The sequence below is a fragment of the Lotus japonicus genome, chromosome 1 (genome assembly GCF_012489685.1).
Source record: "Lotus japonicus ecotype B-129 chromosome 1, LjGifu_v1.2".
Classification (NCBI taxonomy): Eukaryota; Viridiplantae; Streptophyta; class Magnoliopsida; order Fabales; family Fabaceae; genus Lotus; species Lotus japonicus.
In genome coordinates, this window is record NC_080041.1 from 10,117,204 (window position 1) to 10,137,849 (window position 20,646).

Sequence of the window (20,646 nt, forward strand, 5' to 3'; positions counted from 1 at the left end):
TCATAGTCAACACTTTCCTTCAAATTTAAGCTAACTTAACTTTAAGTTTGTACCCTTTAGAAAAAAGTGCTGATAAAAAAAACCTTTTAGATAAAAGAAAAACTAATGAGGGCACATTGCCACCATTGTCATTGCCAATGGCAAAGGGAATAGGAGAAACCAAATTAGGGGAAAGAAGAGAACTATTCTCATTACCATTGTCATTGTCAAATAGAAGAACAAGCAGAGAGAAAAGATGAGAAACCACGAAACAAATCCCCCATGAACATTTGTCAGACCGCCAACATTACAAGAAAAAAGGGTTATAACTGACAGCTTAATTAATGTAAATTTACTTATGGCTGAAAAATTGTGAGTAGGATTTCATTGATAATTTTTTCTAATGACTTTCAAAAACCGTTGATAATTACCAACGATTTTTTTTACCGCTGACTTTTTTCAATACATTATAAAATACTCTAAGATATAATCAAAATATTAAATATCACTTTCATTGTTTTTTTTTATAGGCATCACTTTTTTTTTTTTGAATTTACTTTCATTGTTAACAATTACATCAACATGAAAGCTTTCTAGAAAAACAGGTTAGTTGGATTGCTCTACTTTAATTCTACGGAATACATAGGGTAGTTACTAATCAAGAACCTTTTGACTTATTCATTGTACTGTATGGATAATGGATCTTGACTTGATTTTCATCTACAAATAGTGATTTTGCTTTTTTGTGATTGGTATGATTGTCCTTTCTCGAAATATAAATTATATTTTAGAAAATTATGCATGATAATGGAATTAAATTTTGGAATATGGAGTAATTTATTTTTATACCTCGAAAACTAACTTTTGTTTTTTTGGTGAATATCTTTGCACTAAATTCTTGTTCTGAATCTTTGCACTAAATTTTGTTTTTTTGGTGAATATCTTTGCACTAAATTCTTATTTTTAACAAAAAAGGCCAATCGGATTTGGCCCATATCTCAATATTCAGTACAGTAGTACACAATGTCACAACTCGCAACCCATGTAGAAAACTTTAATTATTGGATTCATCATATCTAGTGGGATGCCAAATAATTGAAAGGATCATTTCTGATCTTGCAAATGAAAAGTGTTATATATGACTTGTGAAATATCATAATCTTCTATGTTAATCAATCACTTTATCAAATTGTAGCTGAAATATAAATAAACAAATAAAAGTGGTCCGGTCTGTGAATGAAAATAAAGGTGTGACAACGTGATATTTCATAATACCGATTTGACACCCAACCATAATCATAATGCCCAGACAGAAAATGACTTAATTTGCAGAAAACTAGTGATATGACCATGCATGCTTTATTAATGCATGAATCCCGATCACTGCCACTATTTAGTTTTAAATGTTGGTGAATTATTGAGTCATCACTATGCTGATGATTTTTTAAGATCAACAAATCTCCAGTTGTTCACTTTTTTGGGACACCATGCATGTACGAGATCTATATCTAGTTTCTATCAATTCCAAGTCAATCTATTTATTTCACACATTACAAAATAAAAATCTCTAGTAGCTAAAAGCAAAGCCAAAATGAAGAGTATTATCATAAAGATTAAGGGCGTATTTAATTATCCGTTTGAATTAGTGTATCAAAGAAACGTTTACACACATTTTAAAAATAAAAACTACTACAAAAATCTTGATATGTATTTGAGGGCTCTTCTAATGTGGACCTTAATAAACAAGGTCTAACTTTACTTTAGACTCGCAATTTCTATTCACTACAATAGGTCATTAGGTCGTCTCGGTTGTAGTCTAGACCAGCTTAAAGCTGGAGGAGGAGTTTCCTCGAGACATATCTCTGAAAAAGAATGCAGCAAGGATCGTCTCTTGCAGGATCAGCACCATCATGGGAAACCCTGCCTCTGTGGTGATGGTTAGCATTCAGGGCGACAATAGGCTCTCAACAACTCATTAACGAAATCGCATGGGGTGTTCGACGCAATCCAGCAAATGGAGAGCGAATAGGGGTGTTGGCTCCCAACAACTCACTAACGGAGTCACATGGGGTGCTTTCACTCAGTTCTACCATTTTTTTAAATATTATTATTATTTGTGCCGAATTTCATACCATTTTAAGTGTATAATCTTATTTCATAGACTAACACACACATATTCAATTTATTAGTTTTAGTTGTAACCAAAAATTTTTTATTAGTTTTAGTCATTTAACATATTTTAGAGTTCACGCATATTACATTAATTCATCTTTAGTTATTTGATAAAATATTCATTAGTTTTAGTCATTTTAAATATTTTAGACTTGATTTGATTAATATTTTTTTAATTCGATTGTTAAATTTCTTAACTTTATATTGTCCCCGAAGGATAGCTTAAGCAGTAAAGAGTTATGGACATAAGGGTTGGGTGGGATGAATGGTACGCGAAGGGTCCAAGGTTCGAACCCTGAGGATGACTAATTTACTAACATTACGAACAACTAACATTTGTCTATAAAAAAAATATATGCTTGGCTGGTTTTTTTTTTCTTTCATAGGTTGGACGGATTTAAATTCATGGTTGAGAATTCTGGAGGTTGAAGTTTGCTGCACTATGGGAGTGTTTTCGTTCTCAGGATATGCAGAGGACTAAAGTTGGCTCAATTTTGTCTCTTGAGCAATGCTGGATGAGTCGTGGAATTGGAGCCTCAATTCAAAGGAATTTTTAATCTGCATTGGATGCCATGGTGTTTTTTAGTGGGCTAATAATAGTCTCTTTTTTAACAGTTTGTAGCTTGTTGTTTTTTTGGCTCTTTATAGTATGGAGTATTTTTTTTCCTTTACTAGATTTTTATCTCAATTGAGTTTTTCATGAGAACGTTTAATGAGACTCTTACTATAGGCTCAAGGGCGGGTGTTTGAGTTTTTGTAATCCGTACTTTCATTGGGTGCAGTCCGTTCATCAATAAAGATATCTTTTTGTTGTCGGAAAATAAAAACACAAGTTATTAATTAATTAAGTAGGGTAATTGACAAAAATTACTCTTATTAAAGTTACTAGTTTACTAAGTGGTCACTCCCCACAAATATACATGAATTATTCATATTGTTGATTTGTTGTAGTACATCATACTATTAGATTTGTATGTTTTACATGCGTGAAATTCCAAACTGTTAAATGACATTTTTAACTCAGCAATTTGTGACGGTAGTATTGCATGAGTTCAAGACTCAGAGATATCCCAAAATCATTTGCCTTTTATAAATTTAACCAAATAGGCTGTCAGAAAACTCATCCGAACGTTGCCTTTGTCTTCTTATACAAAAGCAAATATTCCAACTATCTAATCAATGTGGTCCATGGTTATAAGAGAAACCACCAATTATTTGGTTTGTGTCATCTACGAGAGAACTCAAATGGCTTCTTTCCACTTCTTCTTGCTTGTTCTGGTGGCCACTGCTAGAGTTTTAGGAGCAGATGCTGAACTATCTACAAACTTTTACTCTTGCAGCTGCCCAAAACTGTTGCCTATAGTGAACAATGGAGTTGCTAAAGCCATTCAGAAAGAAGCTCGCATAGGAGCTTCCTTACTTCGATTGCACTTCCATGACTGCTTTGTAAACGTGAGTATATAGTATATACTTAGCTTTACCTCATTCAATATTTAGTGCATTGTGCATATGATGACCAATTTTAAACTCAATCAATTTGGAGAGAAAAAGCTTTTATGCTATCATGGAACAAATTTTTCCTCTTTATCAACTTTTAACCTCATGTAACCTCTCCCGAGAACTGATTTTGACTTAAAAATCAACTGAGCTAGGTATTCTATGTATATAAACTCTTTTACAATTGATTCTAAAATCAAACTCATTTATAGAAAGAGCTATTGTGAGAGTAACTTTTGGGGTACATGGTTGGTTTTGTGAAAAGAGAAGTCGACCCAAATATATTATGGATGTGCTTGGTTCAATTTTTTTATGAGAAATTAAATATCTTTTTTTTTTTAATTTTGTGTTCTTTGGTTCAGCTTTTTTTAAAAATCAAAACTTTAGAAGAAAGAAAGTGGTATCAGATTATTTAGAAAAACTACTTAGATTAGCTTATAAGAAAAATCTATAATGATAGATAAGAGAAAAGATGAAAAAAAAAAGTAATTTTAATTAGTGTAACTGAACACATATTAGCTAATTTTTTTAAAAAAATCTCTAAAAAATAATATCATTTTGAAAACTATTAAAAATTACTTTTTTACTATGAAGCAAAGGCACTATATATATTGTTTGCTAGAATTGATTCTAAGTGGGGAAATGATTCAAATGTTCTATTAGTTTTTACCTTGCCACTTGGACTACACTGAATCAGCCTCTCTTATATCAGGGATGTGATGCATCAATACTATTGGATGACACAAGCAACTTCATAGGAGAGCAAACGGCAGCAGCTAACAACAGATCAGCTAGAGGCTTCAACGTGATTGATGGTATTAAAGCCAATTTGGAGAAACAATGCCCTGGTGTAGTGTCCTGTGCTGATGTTCTTGCTCTGGCTGCTAGAGACTCTGTTGTTCAGGAAATTTTCTTAACAACTATCAATTATGGTCCATGAAATATTGAATAATAAATTGTGCTTGATTAAACCATCATTTTTAATCCTCAAAAAATATTGAGTTGATCACTTTAGCCTCTAAAACATGAAAACTACTCTTTCCAATTTGGAAAGATGGAAAAAAAGATCAATTTAGTCATTTTCAAAAACTAAATTGTTGTTGTAAAATGACTGCATTGATCACATTTTTTTTCAAAGACTAATATATTTTAATTATTAAAATGATACTTACTATCTTTTCTTTTCATGGAAAATATTTGCAGTTAGGGGGTCCTTCATGGGAAGTGGGGTTGGGAAGAAGGGATTCAACCACCGCAAGTAGGGGCACTGCTAATAACACCATCCCAGGACCCTTCCTCAGTCTATCTGGTCTCATCACAAATTTTGCTAACCAAGGCCTCTCTGTTACAGACTTGGTTGCTCTCTCAGGTACCATAATCATTGATAAAATTTCTAAAATCAGCTAAAATAAATGTTTTATCACGTAAGTTTGGGTCCAAAACTTGTTCTTATGTTGAGTCATTTTAATGCATGACATGTAATGATGAAGCTTCCTCAACCATTAACTTCACAAAATGAGAAAGTTATCGGTCTTCCCTTATGTGTTACTTTCCTATATTACATAACATAATATCTAAATAATGATATGGTAATGTAATTTTATTTTATTTAATCTCATCCTTTTCAAATGAGGGGAGCCTAGGCCAAGTTTGGCTTACCATATCCACCAAGTGTTTCTGTTGACTCTAGTAACTTTTGATAACAGGGGCACATACCATTGGCCTGGCTCAATGCAAAAATTTCAGAGCACACATCTACAATGACTCCAACATTGATGCCTCCTACGCCAAGTTCCTGAAGAGTAAATGCCCCAGAAGTGGCAATGACAATTTAAACGAACCCCTTGACCGCCAAACTCCAATCCATTTCGATAATCTATACTTCAAGAATTTGATGGATAAAAAAGTTCTTCTTCACTCTGACCAGCAGCTCTTCAATGGCGGTTCCACCGACAATCTGGTGAAAAAATATGCTACTGATAGAGCTGCATTCTTTAAGGACTTTGCCAAGGGCATGGTCAAACTGAGCAACATTAAGCCTCTCACAGGAAGCAAGGGGCAGATCAGAATCAATTGCGGGAAAGTGAATTAAATGTTACCAAGTGATGTATGTGTTTGATATATGTTCAATTTCCTTCTTCAAAAATCATGTATATATAACCCTTATCAAGCGACCTGATTTATCATCAATAAACAAGCTTATTTATATGCATATGCACATGAATTTGACACGCATCTCATCATCCCTGCTATGCAATCAAGAATCAACAGAACAAGCAGACATATCTCATCTACATGAACGACAAGAAGAAACATAAATTGATAAAATCAGCATCTATGTTAATTCTGATCTTTTGGGTAACTCTGTTATCCAGCTATGCATCCGAAACCTTTTTTTCTCTCTGCATCGGCCCAATAAGATTTCTGAAGAATCTTCAGTGTAAAACAAATCAAGGCTTTTAAAAACACAAATTCATGAACTGTAAGAATACTACTACCACACTCCAACTAGGAATTTACAAGTGAAATCAGAATTTCTTAGGACAACTGTAGACGTGTTAAACAATTTCAAAACTAAGAACTTGCACTTACGTATTTGGTAAGAGAGGTGGCACTAAGGTAGTAAAATTCATTGTGAAAGCTATGATATCATAACTATACAACCTATGAAGACAAGGTTTCAGGCCGCTATTTATATTTTTATTGCATCTCTTTCAGTTAATCTAGCTGGTCATCAGATTCAACTTCCTCCTCTGGCAGTTCAAATTCATCAACTGCTTTAAAGTAAGCTTTTTGTTTTTCGATAAATTCTTGCAGCAGGGGATCCTTGAACATATCTTCAGCAGATGGTACAGAACGCTGTTTCTGAAAATTCAGCAACAATGAATCACACACTTACAAAATATTGGAATGATATTATTTACTTATGATTGATAAAGGAGAGCAGTATGGAGAAAATCATGGCTTCCGTGGAAATATGAGCATGGTTAGCGAGCAAGATTACCAAACCCGCCCCCCAAAAAAATGGTTGTGCAGAGAGAAACAGAAGCTAAAAAGTATCAGAAATGGCATACTCTACTTCCACCGCGAATCTATTTTACTAGGTCAATGAGTATTGATAAAGGAAATCTGTATAGTTGGCAATTACAATAACTATCTGACATTGAAATTTGTTCAACTTTCACTGTAACAAATGTGAAGTATTTCAACTGCTATAAAAAGGGTGGTCCAGCAAACAAGACTCCCACTATTGTGGAGTTTGGAGAGATCCAAATGAGGCTTCACCCCAATGGGAGAATAGGCTTTGGGTGTGGCTAGAACCAAGATTTCATCAAGACAAGACTGACCGTTGCACTCGTTCAAATCCATTGAAAAGTGGCAAGTCACTTTATATTTTAAGTGATTATTACACAGACCTTCCACTTCATAAAAAAGTCAGTGTAGTTCAATTAAATTTTAAGGGAGGTTTAAATAAAATTGTCTACTGCATGCATGACAAATTCAAAGATCGATCATACCATAGAAATTTGCATACCTACTATACAAGCCTAGCATAAAGGTCATCCTAAACAGTACACAGAAAATGCACAAAACGCTAATTACCATATATTCAACAAGGACAAATTCATAAAATCAAATTATTGAATGACCAAGTAAAAACCCCATAGACTCAGGAGTTGAAATTGAAATTCCTACTAAAACCATTGAAACTCAAGAACATTAAAGTAAACTTATATACCTTTCTACAAGGAACTGTCCATGCCTTGGCCTTGGATAGATTCACACCTTCTCTGTTTTTCACAAAAAAGTAAAGTACCAAGCAAATGATTATATGGTAATGGAGGAAAACAGCTATTGAACGTAACAATTATACTTGGTTCCATGAATTAATAGCACAGATATTATTGGTCCATCCAACTATAAAATAGACATGAACAAAGGAAGGAAAAGGAAACAGGAATTTCAAGGGTATGAAGCATTGTGATGGCAAAACGATAGAGGTGAAGCAACAAAGGACTCATCCTGAATCTGTAATCTATTCAGGAAAACTCCACTTAAATAAATGAAAGACACAAAGAGTTTTCATGTGCTCAATAAAGAAACACAGGCCTAATAATTATAGGAAATTCACACAGCATACAACCTACATCAGAACATTTAGAAAATTCCTTTGGAGAATTGAAATGATATAATATAGGATCCATCATAAGGCTAGCATTTTTTTTTTCATTTTTCCCCACTCCTTTTAAAAACATGCTCCTATCTTCCATTTACAAGTCCTTAAAGATCAACACATGTTGGTTCAAGTTTTGAGGAATTTGCTTCCCCTTAAAAAATATCTCGAACCCAAGTCTTGTAAATAAAAAAAAGTAGGAGCTCAGAGAAATTTATCCACTTACATGGGTCCACATGACTCAAACCGAACTAGTAAGAGTCCAATTTAACTTTGCTAATCAAGTGTCTCAGACCCTCAAAAGAAGAAAAAAAAATGTAGTTCCTTAACTTAATGCAACTTCCATATCAACACTATCTGCTACTACATAAAAGAGAGGGGTGATTACCTATTATTGTAGACCTTCAAATCAGGCGTGCGACTTACAGGAATGGCCAATGCCTTCCCTTTATCCTTCCTATGATCAGAAACCGTAAAATCAGGCGTGCGACTAACAGGAATGGCCACTGCCTTCCCTTTATCCTTCCTACTACTAGAGACGTTCAAATCAGGCGCACGACTCTCAGGAACAGCCACATCCTTCCCTTTACCCTTCCTTTTATTTGAACGGCTGTAGGTTATTGAGATAGGCGTGTGACTCTCAGAAGCAGCTTCATGATCAACAAGAACAACAGTCCCTAAAGTAAGAAAATACACCGAAATCGCATGTTGATTAACACAGTACGCAAGGTAACCAACAAATACCACTAACCCCAGCTAGTAACTACATCATCAAACATGGCTAAACCACAAATCAAAACATATTGATCTATAAACTACCACACAAAGCTAAAAAAAAAACTAAAATCCCACTCTAATTTCCAAAATCAGGTACCCAATGGTGTAAATTCACAGGAAAATTCAGAACTCAAAATCAGAAACCCCCTTTTGCTACAAATTGAAAGCGGGACAGAAAAATTCATAATCCAAAATCGGGAAACCCTTATTCTACAAATTGAAAGCGGAAATCATGATAACAATTGAATTACCGTGAATAGACGATGATTTGAGCACAGGGGTGGAAGGAACGGGCGGAGGAGGGGAGCTAGGGTTTGAGGCAGCATCGGGAATCGTGGTAGCATTGGCGCGTTTGGTGGGAGGTTTGATGAGTACAGTAGAAGAGGTTGATGAAGAAGAAGAGAGAGGAAGAGGAAGAGGGTTGGGTTTGGTGGTGGGTTTGATGGGAACGGTGGAAGAGGGAAGGTTGGTGCGATCGGAGAGTGGGTTTCTTCTGCGAGTGCGGTTTCGTGTTCGATTAGCTTCCATTGTTGGTTGGTTGTTATGGGTTTTGCTGGGTTTGGGTTTCCATTGAAGATGAAAGCGTGAGGTGATTGTGAAGAATTGAAGAAGAAGAAGAAGAAGAAGAAGAAGAAGAGTGTGTGGAAATGGAAATGCAGGTGCAAGATAGAGGAAGAAGCTTCTTCACTGTTTATCAGTTTTGAGAATAGCGGGAATTTTCGGTTGAAGTAGTAGAAGTAGAAGCAGCACGCAAACAAGCTTGCAAAGAAAGCCTAGCCTAATTCCCTTTTTGTGAGTTTTGTTTGGGCCCATATAGGAAGATGGGCCTCATCAAATCCAATTCATAGGCTGTTATTTTTTATTTGCACTCTTCCTATAAAACTTCACAAAAAAGTATAAATGATTCAACTCATTGGCCAGCTCCTACCGCTTAGTGCGCTGACCGCGGGGTGATGGATTAGTCTCATGGGGTGGGGATACCTTGGTCAAGACCAAAAAAAAATATGTTCTTATCTATGGGTGATAGCTCATAGCTCTAATTAGAAAAGTTTTTGGGGAGAATAAATTATACACTGTTAGTAGGAGTGATTAATCACTTCGTCGTGGATGCTCACTCGCATTAAGCGACAAACCTTTTATCCACGACATGTTATTCTCATGGTCATGATTGAACCTCTAAGCTCATAATTAAGCGATAGAGTGAGTTAATCGCCATGCTGGTGGTAATCGGAAATGTTGAACCCACATGAAATTTTTGATGGAATTAACAATTGTCAAGACTGAAAAGTACTGAATTTTGATTCCTCTTTTTTACGCTAATATTGTTTTTTATTGTATATTTTTTTATGTCCTCACACTAACATCGATCGAAACCATTCAATGAGATCCATTGTTTTTAAAAAAAAAAATTAAACGTGTTTTTTATTGTTGTTTTTCAATGACTAAAAATATAGGTAATATCATCGCTTATTTGTTCTACTATAGTTTATCAGCATTTACTATAGTTTATATATATATATATTATATATAAATTATAAGCACTTGCTTTGCTGCATATCATCAAAACCCATAAGGCTTTGGTTCAGGTGCAACGTGTCATAAAGCAAAACTTTGATTTCATTTTGTGACAAAACCAGTGGATAGCCTCCTGTTTAACTCTTCCTGTGTTCCAACAAAACAGGGGGGAAACAACCAACAACCCACACTCTCATCAAAATCAAACCCGGGGGCCACAAAAAGAAACTTACCCCACGTTTTCAACCTCACCGTCTTCCATATAAACCCACCCTTTCAATCCCTTAACCCTTCAACTCAATTCATCAAGCTCTTCATCTTCATTCTTCACTATTGTAGCAGAAATTCCAGCAAAGAATCAACAAAATGGAGTCAGTTCAGTCGTGGGTTTCGAAAAACAAGCTCATCACTATTGGTAATTTACTGCTACTACTTATTTGGTTGTAATTTTTGTACATATGTAGTTTTTGTCTTCATATTTATTTATGTCACAAATTTTAAAGATGGTACATAATGACGTTTGAACATGAAAGTAGTACTAATTGATGTTAAAATTATTTGATTACAGGGGGATTATGGGCCTCTGGAATTGGAGCATCACTTGTTGCTCATTCTCGTACAAACTCTCCAATGAAGCCAAGCCTTAGGCTTATTCATGCTAGGTACATCTTTCACTCCACTTGTTTCAATAAAATTATAATACTTTCATTCAAAAATTATTAATTATGAGCAACAGTATAAAGTTTCGATTGAGATTTGATTTGCGAGCTGATTTTACAGGTTACACGCACAAGCATTAACACTTGGAGTGCTGGCTGGTGCTGCGGCTTATCACTACTATGAGAAACGTGCTCGTCACCCAAATACACACATCATTGAAGAAACTCCAGCTCTTCCTCCTCCAAGCATGGCTCAGGTGGCTGAGTGGGAGCTCCTCACACCTTTCTGAAAAAATAACTAGAAAAGATATTGATTTTTCTTTTTTCTAGTATTATGATCTATCAAACAAATGAACAAGAGGGGAAAAAGAAAAGCTAGTTCTTGCTATCTAGCTAGGGGAAGACGTTCTGTTCTGAGCTATAGTGTATATTGATTAAATTAAATGTTGATCGTCTTGCAATTGAATTGTATTAGCCCATTTTATATAAAAGGGAAATGGAAATCAAATTGAATATTGCACTTTCTTCTCAGTTCTCACTAGTACAACTCTGTTCTACACTTCTGGTTACTATTCTCTTTTTTTTTGGGGACAAAGGTTACTATTCTCAAACATATGCAGCTCTGACTTATTTTTTTGGTCAAAGGAAATTGGTTTCATTAAGAGCACAAGGCCTGTGAGGTATTTTTTTTACATCTAAATCACTTTATTTGGGCCCAAGGCCCAACATAAGATCATCCCACTCCATCCATCGCTCATATCTCTTTTTTTATTCATCGGAAAACAATACAATGAGTGCTCACATCTCTCTGCCTAAATTGAAATTACAATACCATTAAAGATTTGTCCCTTTTCATTTGACCCATAATATGAAATTATCAACAGCATCACATCTCACAGCCTTTTTTTTTTGTCAAAATATATCTCAAAATATCTCATAGCCTATTGGCCAACACTTTGCACATATTAGAGGCTAACACATTGAGCCCATTTCACACTCAGGTGGGTTGTATACTGAAGCCGGGACGAAATACAATTAAAACCAAATTATTTCTAATTTTAATTGGATAATAATTCACTCAAGTTTTTTTTTTATAGGTAAATGTTAGTGGTTAGTTCTTAATAAGTTAGAAAATCCTTTCAAAGTTCCCTTTCAGGATTCGAACCCTTGACCTTCCCCTCCCCACCCTTATGTCCCATAACTCTTACCACTTTAGCTAACTTTCGGGGACACTCAAGTCGTTATATTACTACCTCTTGCCAAATGAATGTCTCTCTTCATTTTTTTCAAAATGTTTCTTGTTTTAAAAAATCATGATATTTTTTTCTAGTTTTTTCACTCATACATTTATCTTATAAATTTTGTCTTTCACTTATTACATTTTATATTGATCAACCACAACTCGTCTCTATTCAATGTAGATTCGAAAGGTTTCCTTGATAATGAAAATGATAAAACAATGCCACATTTAAGCTCATTAGATCCGAAAGGATTCCTAAAACTTAAAAGACACTTGATGTGATCGTGGCTTATGAAGGAAGTTACTCCAAAAGACATGCTCTTTGGATTTTCACAGAACTGAGATATGTTTCAAAGGAAAAGCGACAAAGTGTTGTTGAGTTTTTCGACTGAAAATATCATACTTCTTCGTGTTAATTCTTCCAAGTACGATATTTCAGGGGACATATGTTAATTCAAAATTTTATCAAGACCCTAATCTTTGTATAATTCAAATTGGAATCCCAAAGGTCAAACAGAGAATTTGAAACCTAAGCTTTTATGGCTCTTATGAAAAAGGTGACAGGGTCATCAAAAAGTTAATTTTGACTAAGTTAATAAAGGGTCATTCTTCCACCTAAGTTATGTTTCGAGTCAAAGTTTGTCCTAGAAAATTTATTGAAATTTGGAATTATGTTGCCCAAATACACTCTCTGGATCAGAGAACCAACCTACAAAGCGGAGATGAAAGTAGTCATGCGGTTAAAAGAGAATACAAGAAGTTACGTATTTGAATGCACGAAGGCAAGCAGTTTCATTCAATTTGCCCATATTGAAGGGCACGTTTAGAATTAATGTAAACTAGCCGTTAGAAGACAATTAATATTTCCTCTATATGTATGACTTAATAGGCTAAATAAGAGTTCGCAATCCATTTCTCGAAAAAATCCTACAAGTTATACCTCTGCACCTAAGAAACGATACAGAAGCTATAAGAGTATATGTTTGTGCAACCCCTTTTCCCTTTCAAACCCCCTTTTCCCCTTCAATTTTTAATCTTCACTTTTCATGCAATTTACTTTCCTTTTTCCTTGATTTGTTTTATTTTACTTTTTCTTCATCTTTTTCTTAGAATTTTACTTCTTTCTTACTGTATCTTTTTCTTAGATTCTTACTTCTTTCAACTCTATCTGCACATTCACTACTTCGCACTCACTTTGTTAACAAAACTCACAACAATACTTAAACATTTTCACCAAATAATTCAAGAGAACTCTGAATCTAGTCCCCATATTGATCTTGGATTCAGTTTGTTTGCCTCGACCAAAAGGAGTCTAAACGCCTGTTCTTTTTGTTTCTCTTTTAGTGACAGCAGGTATTTCATCAAAAGTTGCTGAAGTAGAAGATTTGGAAGCTTTCTTATACGAAGCTTGATTCCTTACATTCCTTACTCAACAAATTGCCATGGTTAGCAAAAAAATATTGAAGGAAACAAGGACAAAAAATGAAAGACGTAAGATAATACTGATTTAGTCTTGATCATCTGCAGCACTTTCGCTCCAGTTCTTTATTGCTTGCCCCACCGCAAGTTCCACAGCTTGTGCATTAATAGTCTCACCTTGGTCTTCATTCTACCAAAAAGTTAAATTAATATTTAGCTGTCAATGTTATGCTTGAATTTACATATAGTAAACAAAAATGCATTTGAGAAACACTGAAAGATTACACCACATGATAATCTTTTATAATTGATAGGGTTAAGTTAACACTGCATATACGCATGATGAGGGTTCTATTGTTTTCACTCCTACAGGGTTGTGGTCCTCTATTAATTATACAAGAGCTAGAGTAACCTTAATTTAAGCTATTTAACATAAATTGCTCCACTATTGCACATAGTATTTTCTGCTTATAAAAAAATTCGCATGTAATTCCACCATAGTACTTATATTAAACAATAATGATCTCTACACGTACAAATAGTACAGACACTTATGACACTTTATATTCTCAATTCATTTCTTCTCTATCATATGTTATATTCATTATTTTTCTCTCTTCTCTTCATTTCTCTCTATGAATGTTTGTTGAATGTCTGCACCCCTATAAGTATATATATCATGATCTTTCACGTAATAACTTCTACAACCTTTCAACTTAGTAACTTTTTTCCACCATGAGGAACATAGTGATAATAGGACAAAACATGTGACATATTCCAAAAGTATTGGTAAGGAAAAAGTGAGATCAATGACACACACATATATTGAACTAACAAGCAATTTTGCAATAAATTTTCGTTACTATATGTATATATCTTACTTCTCCTCCAACTGCTTGAAATCGAAAAGTGTCTGAACAAGAAACCCTAGCTTCAAGCACAGTAAGTCTCATCTCTTCAAAGGCCTCCAGAATTGAAACAAGTAGACCTTGGCAGCATTTTGATGAAAAAACATTTATAAGAAATCCTCTTTCTAGGGTTTCTACTGAAACCTGCACACAATTCCATCCACAAAATTTTAATGCAAACTCTACTAAAAAAATTATTCGAAGAAATAAAGAGGAGCTAGCTAGCTGTTAAATGATCTCAATAAGAAAGAAAGAAAAATACCATGGGCAAGGGATTATGAACATTTGATGCTTCATCATCGGCTATTTCTTGATTCAGCCTTTCAACTTTTTGCTTTAGCTTTTCAATATACTTTGATGCATCGACAATGATCGAGGTTTTGTTTAGCTGTCATCAATCATGCATAAAATCAGAAGAATCATTACATAATTTACCTACCATCTCAAATATTCTCCATATTTGATAGGATGAGGCTATATAGGTTGGTTAACAAGACAAATATCATTAAATTAAGGAGATATATTAGTCACAAATATAAATGTTAAAATATAATACTAATAACTATGATTAATAATCATCATAATTAAACAAACTTCAGCCTTAATGAGTGAGCGAGACAATCATGTTCGAGATGTTCGAGTTGAGTAGGACCTTGATTAATTTTTCAACCCAAAGGAAATTGGAAGATCCAGAAAGAATGAACATGCTGGATTTGGTCAATAAGGAAGAAGAAAATTATGGGGGTGCATGCCAATGATATTAAAAATAATAATACAAAAGAAGTATAAGGAAGAGCCATGATTATTCCATGGCTCAGTTGAACCTATAACCCAATTGAATCAAATTAAATTGGAAGAGGAGGAGTAGAGAGGAGGATATTAACAATATGTCTAACTGAGTATTCTTTGTGGGAATTGGGTGATTTGTTTGAGAATATTAGTTGATGGAGAAAGTCATATATCCAATGAAAAAGAAAAGATAGAAGAAGATTTTGCAGGGAATTACAGCATGAGAGTTAGTGATAGAACGAAGAAGTTGTAGCTTCTCATGCAGTGCTGCTTTCTTTTGCTCTCTAGATAAGACCATTCTCCAATTCTCTCTATCTGGTGGTGCTATCTAGCTTTTCTTTTGCTATCAACTCTGCAAAGTTCTGTGGTCATTTAAAAGAAGGGATATGAGCTCTCAAATCTATATGATCTCATGTGTTTTCTCCCCACATGACAGTCTCAGTTTATTCATAGAGAAATACACTATGTAGATTTTTGGTCGAATTTACGGAAGTACCCTTTTGTTATACTCTCTCCAGTCCTATTTATAAGCAACAAAAAAAAATTCACATAGTTTAAGAAATGTAGTAAAACTAGATAAAATGCATTAAATTTGTCTTGAATCAAAATAAACTTCCAAAATTACCCTTTGTTATGCGTGTTGGAAAGTGGGAAAGAGAGAGAATAATTAATGAGACACATTCTACAAGTTAGAATTAATAAGGGCACTATTGGAAAAAAAATAATTAATATAGCTCAAACTTTTATTTGGTACTTATAAAAATGACCAAGATTTTTCTTCTCTTTCATGCTTATAAATAGGACCGGAGGGAGTATTTTGGAGCCTTTCCATTTACCCAATTTTGAGCACCTTCTTTCTTATTTCCAAGAATTAACTTATTATTGATCATTTATGTGACAGCTAGCTCCAAGCTAGTTAAATGCATTGAAGTGTGTACATATGAGTGAAGATTATCTTTTAATTCATATTAACTTTTTCAATCGCTATTATGTTATGAATATTTTAATCACTTTCTTTATCGTGGATGAAGAAAAATATGGATCACAAATTAAGAATATTTCTTTACAAATTAATTTAAACATGTAAAGAGCATATTGTAAATAACATGTATTAAATGTTAGCGGTGAAAATATGATTTATGAGAACATATATGTTCATCATGGAACTATCTTATTTTAAGATGTTGTAATCTTGCTAGTGTTTTGGAGTACAAATTATTATTTTCTTGACTTTTAGCCTCTTAAAGATGGTATCAAAAAAGTCTGATCCCTTAAAATAAATGTATAAATATTACTAATAGAGAGCCTTTTAAATATGAATTTAAGTGCAATTTTTTGTTTTGAAGACATTTAACAAAAACAGAGCTCTAAACCTATACATTCATGTTTATGCCATTGGAATGATAAATTTGTCACTCCAAAGCAAGTAAGTGTAACTCTAGCCTAAAAAGAAACATAGCCTAAATCATGTGAATACCTAATTAGTTGGTCTATATACACTTCTATAATATAATTATAGGGTGGAAAATGAGGAATTTGGATAGTTGAGATATTCCTTAAATTCACACTGTAAATGGATTTGTGTTGTCGGCTTAAATCATAAGATATTATCTCCGAATGATAGTTTAAGTGGTAAGATTTATGAGACATATGGATTGAGTGGAGAGGTTCATGGATCAATCTCTGAAGGGTGCAATTTATCTTTTCGATATAAAAAAAATTATAAGATATCTTTGTCGTCTAATTTTAGTGAAATGTGTGAGCTGACTCATGTTGATCCTATAATCCAAATTTTGTAAATATGTGAATGTAAGAGATTAGGGATCGCATGAATCCAAATCCGAAAATGTGAACCACTAGTTATTTATTTTTGAAACTAAGGAAATAGATATGTACAACAGAGGGACATATTTGGAAAGATAGAATATCTGGCATATGTGTTTGAGTTGGAGGGAATGGGAGAAGAGGAATCATATATGAACTCGTGATATAGTGAAAATTGGCCATCGAAAGAAGTGAAGGAGAAGCAACAAAAAGATGTTTAGTTGTGAATTTGGAATGGTTCCAAACACTCCTCACGGGGGGTTTTTTAGGCTCTCATCCACTCTCGATCCTTTCTTGAATTTTTTGTCCCCTTTCTCCTTCTCTCTCCACACATGCCATCATACCCAATTCTCATCTCATCGTATGAGACACCAATGTGTTTTCATTTTAATTTCTTTCCAGCTTGATAGCGAAATTAATCAAATTATGATTTTATATATCTTTCTATTAATTGTACATGCTGTTTGTTGTTTTGGTCGATTGATCTTTTGTATGTACATGTTATATATGACTAACACACTTGCTAGCTGTACTGTTGGTCCCATGCAGTTCCAGCAAATGTATTTACCGTCCATTACTAGGGAGATTGTGTAAATGTTTGAAACTGTCATGTTAGATGTGTTGAGCTCAGCTTCCTATTTGTCAAAGGGTTCAGGCTTTCAGCAATACTTATAAACCCCTGGCTACAAATCAAAGCTGTAAAACACGACATGTCAAGTTTCACAAATATTGTCGAGCAAAATCCACTTAGAATTTTGCTTTATTGAGTTAGATACTTGTTGTTTTTCCTAATTATCTAAGGATTACTGACTTCTTTTTGTTCGGACTCTCAGTTTACAAAATTTTATGAATCCGTCTGGCTCTTATTTTTATGGTCAAATATTAGTTGTTAATTGTTAGTAAATTAGTTTCATCGCCAGGAGTTGAACCATGTCCCTTCACCCTGCAATCCATTGATTTCCCTTAGCTCACCAAGTGAACTACCCTTCCCCCTGCAACTAATGATAGTAAGTCGAACTTGTCAATTAATGATAAATCTTTAAATAGAAGATTAGGGCTTGGAAAATTTTCCTCATCACATTTCCTTCCTTGATCTTCTTCCTTTTGGAACCTCATTGATTCCAACTTTGAGGTCAACAATGGCCTCACAAACCAAAGGTGCGATTAACCAAAAGTTCCTAATTTAAAAAACTTCACCCATGGGAAAGTTTAGGGATTCGCGATTGTGGATCTTTATTTGATGAGCACGGTTATGGCCCCTGACCCGCACGGTCATTCTTCTATGTCAGCAAGTGAAACTTCACTTGAAGTGTCATTTTTGCCTCATTTGCATTGTACATTCCTTATCCCTTTTTCATATACAATTTACAAATACACTTAAAAGCACATGAGTTCTGAATATTAAGTGCAACAATCAGGTATAAAATCATGGGAAAAAATAAGGTATAAACCATGTATTTTAGACGCCCATCAATAAGCTTTATATATTAATTATAGGGTGGACTGGGCGAGCCCCTAGAGGGGCAACGCCCAGCATGTATCCCGCCCTGAGGCGGGGCTCTGGCCTTCAGATGGGCCTTGACCTCGGAGGCCCAATTGGCCCAATAGGTAGTACCCAAGCTCTATAAATAGGAGGTAGTTATCAAGTGTAGGGGACTTTTGGCTCATTGGATGAAATAACACTCGAAATTCAGCACACTCTCTCTCATTCTGATTCTCTCTTAGCACAATCCCTCTACCTCTGGGTACTATACCTCTCTTGAATGTCCATTCCCGGAACATTTGGCGCCGTCTGTGGGGACTGTAAACTCTCTACTCCCATTCACGTGGATTGATTGTGCATGAAGTTACCTCTGATTGTGATTAGGCAATTCTCTGGTTTTCTGATTTTGATTCTGTGATTAGTGATTGGTTTTCCGATCGAGTTTGCATCGTTTCTGGTTTGGATGGAGACTCGACGCAGGAGGCAACATCATTCACCAATGCGACAGCGGATTTCGCCGCCTCGGCGGCCTCATCGTGTGGTCCTGGATTCTCCGGTACGAACGACAGGAGTACAATCGCCTTCTCCTCCTCCATCACCTCCTGTACCACCACCTCCTCCATCGCCTTCACAGGTGGGATCTCTGGAGCGCTCACCAGAGAATTCACCTGCTCCGGAACAACAACCGGCGGTGACGCAGGAGCAATGGCGCCATTTGATGCGCAGCATTGGCAACATCCAGCAGCGGAATGAGCATCTACAGGCTCAGTTAGATTTCTACCGCCGCGAGCAGCGAGGTGATGGAAGCAGAGAAGCAGATTCCGTGGCTGAGTTCCGTCCGTTCTCGGAAGATGTCGAGAGTGTGGTGATTCTGGATAACATGAAAACGTTAGTTCTGGATTCTTACGAAGATGGTGATAATTGCGGCGTCAGATGCGGTGAAGTGCAGGATGTTTCCATCGACGTTCAAATCGACGGCGATGGCGTGGTTCACAACTTTGCCGCGCGGATCGATTTCAAATTTCAGAGACTTCTCATCCAAGTTTCTAGTGCAATTCTCGGCGAATAAGAATCAGCCGGTGACGATCAACGACCTATATAATATTCGCCAGCAAGAAGGAGAATCACTGAAAGGGTACATGGCAAGGTACAGCGCAGCGGCGGTCAAGGTTGAGGACGAGGAGCCTCGAGCTTGTGCTTTAGCATTTAAAAACGGTTTGCTACCGGGAGGGTTGAACAGCAAATTGACACGTAAGCCGGCGCGTTCGATGGAGGAGATGCGTGCTCGCGCCAGCACTTATATTCTTGATGAGGAGGACGACGCTTTCAAAAGAAAGCGCGCGAAGTTGGAAAAGGGCGACACGTCGCCCAAGCAGCGATAAAAGGAGGAGTTTCAGATCGGTGACAAGGCGGAGGGGAAAGAACAAGGTGCGTTCACGAGAGAATGACAGATCGAGATTCTTCAAGGCGCATCCAGCGATGGCAGATCGGAGCAACACGGTTCAGACCGACAATGAAGAGCGTCAACAGAGGTGAAGCTTCAGATCGAGGAAGCATGTAGGTGAGGGAGAGCAGATTGGTAATGACGAAGAAAAGAACGAAGGCGAGGAATCTGTCCAGAGCACAATACATGAAGAGCAGAGCCAATCCCGAGACGTTTTTTTTATGAGGCGTTGGAATTCTAGCGATCACGTTTGCTTTGGCGAGCACGTTTGCTTTGGCGAGCACGCGTTGGCTTTGGCGAGCACGTTTTGAGGTTAGGCGGCGAGCAAGTGTTGTTGGCGATGGAGTTCGGCGGCGGGAGAACGTCGCTGGCGTTGGAATCTGGCAAGCACGTTTTACTCTGGCGGCGGAATTCTGGCGGGCACGTTTTGTTTTGGCCGTGGAAGTTTGGCGAGTAAAGCGTTGCTATGGTTAAGATCGCTGGCAACAAATTTTCCAATTCCTTCAAACTTTTCCTCCATCTTTCATTTGATTCCCTTCTCAGTTGTTGTATTTCCTAATTTTCTTATTTTGAAGTTGATATTAGAAGTTATATTGTCTTCACTGGTTTTGATTCAGACAGAGAGGAGCAAATCGGATCAAAGAGAAGGAGTGGGTGAATTGAGGCACACCATTAAAGTTTTATGAAACTTGGAAGACTCTTCCATAAGCGGTTTGTTATTGGGTGGGACAAGCTCCTGATGGCGCTATTTAGTTACAAAGTGAAA

The 20,646-nt window shown here is 35.8% G+C and overlaps 4 protein-coding genes across 4 annotated transcripts; 2 read left to right on the plus strand and 2 right to left on the minus strand.

Moving 5' to 3' along the window:
• The first annotated feature begins 3,332 nt into the window (after positions 1-3,332).
• LOC130733530 (peroxidase P7-like) lies at positions 3,333-5,860 on the plus strand. Its single transcript, XM_057585752.1, has 4 exons — positions 3,333-3,603; positions 4,361-4,549; positions 4,849-5,017; positions 5,355-5,860. Exons 1-4 carry the CDS (start codon positions 3,340-3,342, stop codon positions 5,738-5,740), a joined length of 1,008 nt encoding a protein of 335 aa, XP_057441735.1. The 5' UTR covers positions 3,333-3,339; the 3' UTR covers positions 5,741-5,860.
• A 166-nt stretch (positions 5,861-6,026) lies between these two features.
• Positions 6,027-9,345, minus strand: LOC130733531 (uncharacterized). The gene is made up of 4 exons (XM_057585753.1): positions 8,851-9,345; positions 8,211-8,499; positions 7,388-7,439; positions 6,027-6,513 (listed from the first exon to the last, which is right to left on the minus strand). The coding sequence occupies exons 1-4, from the start codon at positions 9,125-9,127 to the stop codon at positions 6,367-6,369; spliced, it is 765 nt and encodes a 254-aa protein (XP_057441736.1). The 5' UTR covers positions 9,128-9,345; the 3' UTR covers positions 6,027-6,366.
• Positions 9,346-10,389: 1,044 nt separating this feature from the next.
• LOC130731588 (uncharacterized) lies at positions 10,390-11,298 on the plus strand. Its single transcript, XM_057583868.1, has 3 exons — positions 10,390-10,529; positions 10,683-10,776; positions 10,895-11,298. The coding sequence occupies exons 1-3, from the start codon at positions 10,481-10,483 to the stop codon at positions 11,061-11,063; spliced, it is 312 nt and encodes a 103-aa protein (XP_057439851.1). The 5' UTR covers positions 10,390-10,480; the 3' UTR covers positions 11,064-11,298.
• A 1,942-nt stretch (positions 11,299-13,240) lies between these two features.
• LOC130733532 (uncharacterized) lies at positions 13,241-15,553 on the minus strand. The gene is made up of 4 exons (XM_057585755.1): positions 15,347-15,553; positions 14,603-14,728; positions 14,314-14,484; positions 13,241-13,622 (listed from the first exon to the last, which is right to left on the minus strand). The coding sequence occupies exons 1-4, from the start codon at positions 15,425-15,427 to the stop codon at positions 13,521-13,523; spliced, it is 480 nt and encodes a 159-aa protein (XP_057441738.1). The 5' UTR covers positions 15,428-15,553; the 3' UTR covers positions 13,241-13,520.
• Between the last annotated feature and the right edge of the window lie 5,093 nt (positions 15,554-20,646).

What these genes read in the sequence shown, in the direction of transcription:
- LOC130733531 (XM_057585753.1), bottom strand. Translation starts at nt 9,127, where the DNA reads ATGGAAGCTAATCGAACACGAAACCGCACTCGCAGAAGAAACCCACTC. An exon ending in TTGAAGGTCTACAATAATAG is followed by an intron (nt 7,440 to 8,210) that starts GTAATCACCCCT and finishes TGTGAAAAACAG; the next exon opens with AGAAGGTGTGAATCTATCCA. An exon ending in GGACAGTTCCTTGTAGAAAG is followed by an intron (nt 6,514 to 7,387) that starts GTATATAAGTTT and finishes CTGAATTTTCAG; the next exon opens with AAACAGCGTTCTGTACCATC.
- LOC130733532 (XM_057585755.1), bottom strand. Translation starts at nt 15,427, where the DNA reads ATGGTCTTATCTAGAGAGCAAAAGAAAGCAGCACTGCATGAGAAGCTA. An exon ending in TTCATAATCCCTTGCCCATG is followed by an intron (nt 14,485 to 14,602) that starts GTATTTTTCTTT and finishes AATTGTGTGCAG; the next exon opens with GTTTCAGTAGAAACCCTAGA. An exon ending in TTCAAGCAGTTGGAGGAGAA is followed by an intron (nt 13,623 to 14,313) that starts GTAAGATATATA and finishes ACTTTTTGGTAG; the next exon opens with AATGAAGACCAAGGTGAGAC.
- LOC130733530 (XM_057585752.1), top strand. Translation starts at nt 3,340, where the DNA reads ATGGTTATAAGAGAAACCACCAATTATTTGGTTTGTGTCATCTACGAG. An exon ending in TCCATGACTGCTTTGTAAAC is followed by an intron (nt 3,604 to 4,360) that starts GTGAGTATATAG and finishes CTCTTATATCAG; the next exon opens with GGATGTGATGCATCAATACT. An exon ending in AGACTTGGTTGCTCTCTCAG is followed by an intron (nt 5,018 to 5,354) that starts GTACCATAATCA and finishes TTTTGATAACAG; the next exon opens with GGGCACATACCATTGGCCTG.
- LOC130731588 (XM_057583868.1), top strand. Translation starts at nt 10,481, where the DNA reads ATGGAGTCAGTTCAGTCGTGGGTTTCGAAAAACAAGCTCATCACTATT. An exon ending in AAACAAGCTCATCACTATTG is followed by an intron (nt 10,530 to 10,682) that starts GTAATTTACTGC and finishes ATTTGATTACAG; the next exon opens with GGGGATTATGGGCCTCTGGA. An exon ending in CTTAGGCTTATTCATGCTAG is followed by an intron (nt 10,777 to 10,894) that starts GTACATCTTTCA and finishes CTGATTTTACAG; the next exon opens with GTTACACGCACAAGCATTAA.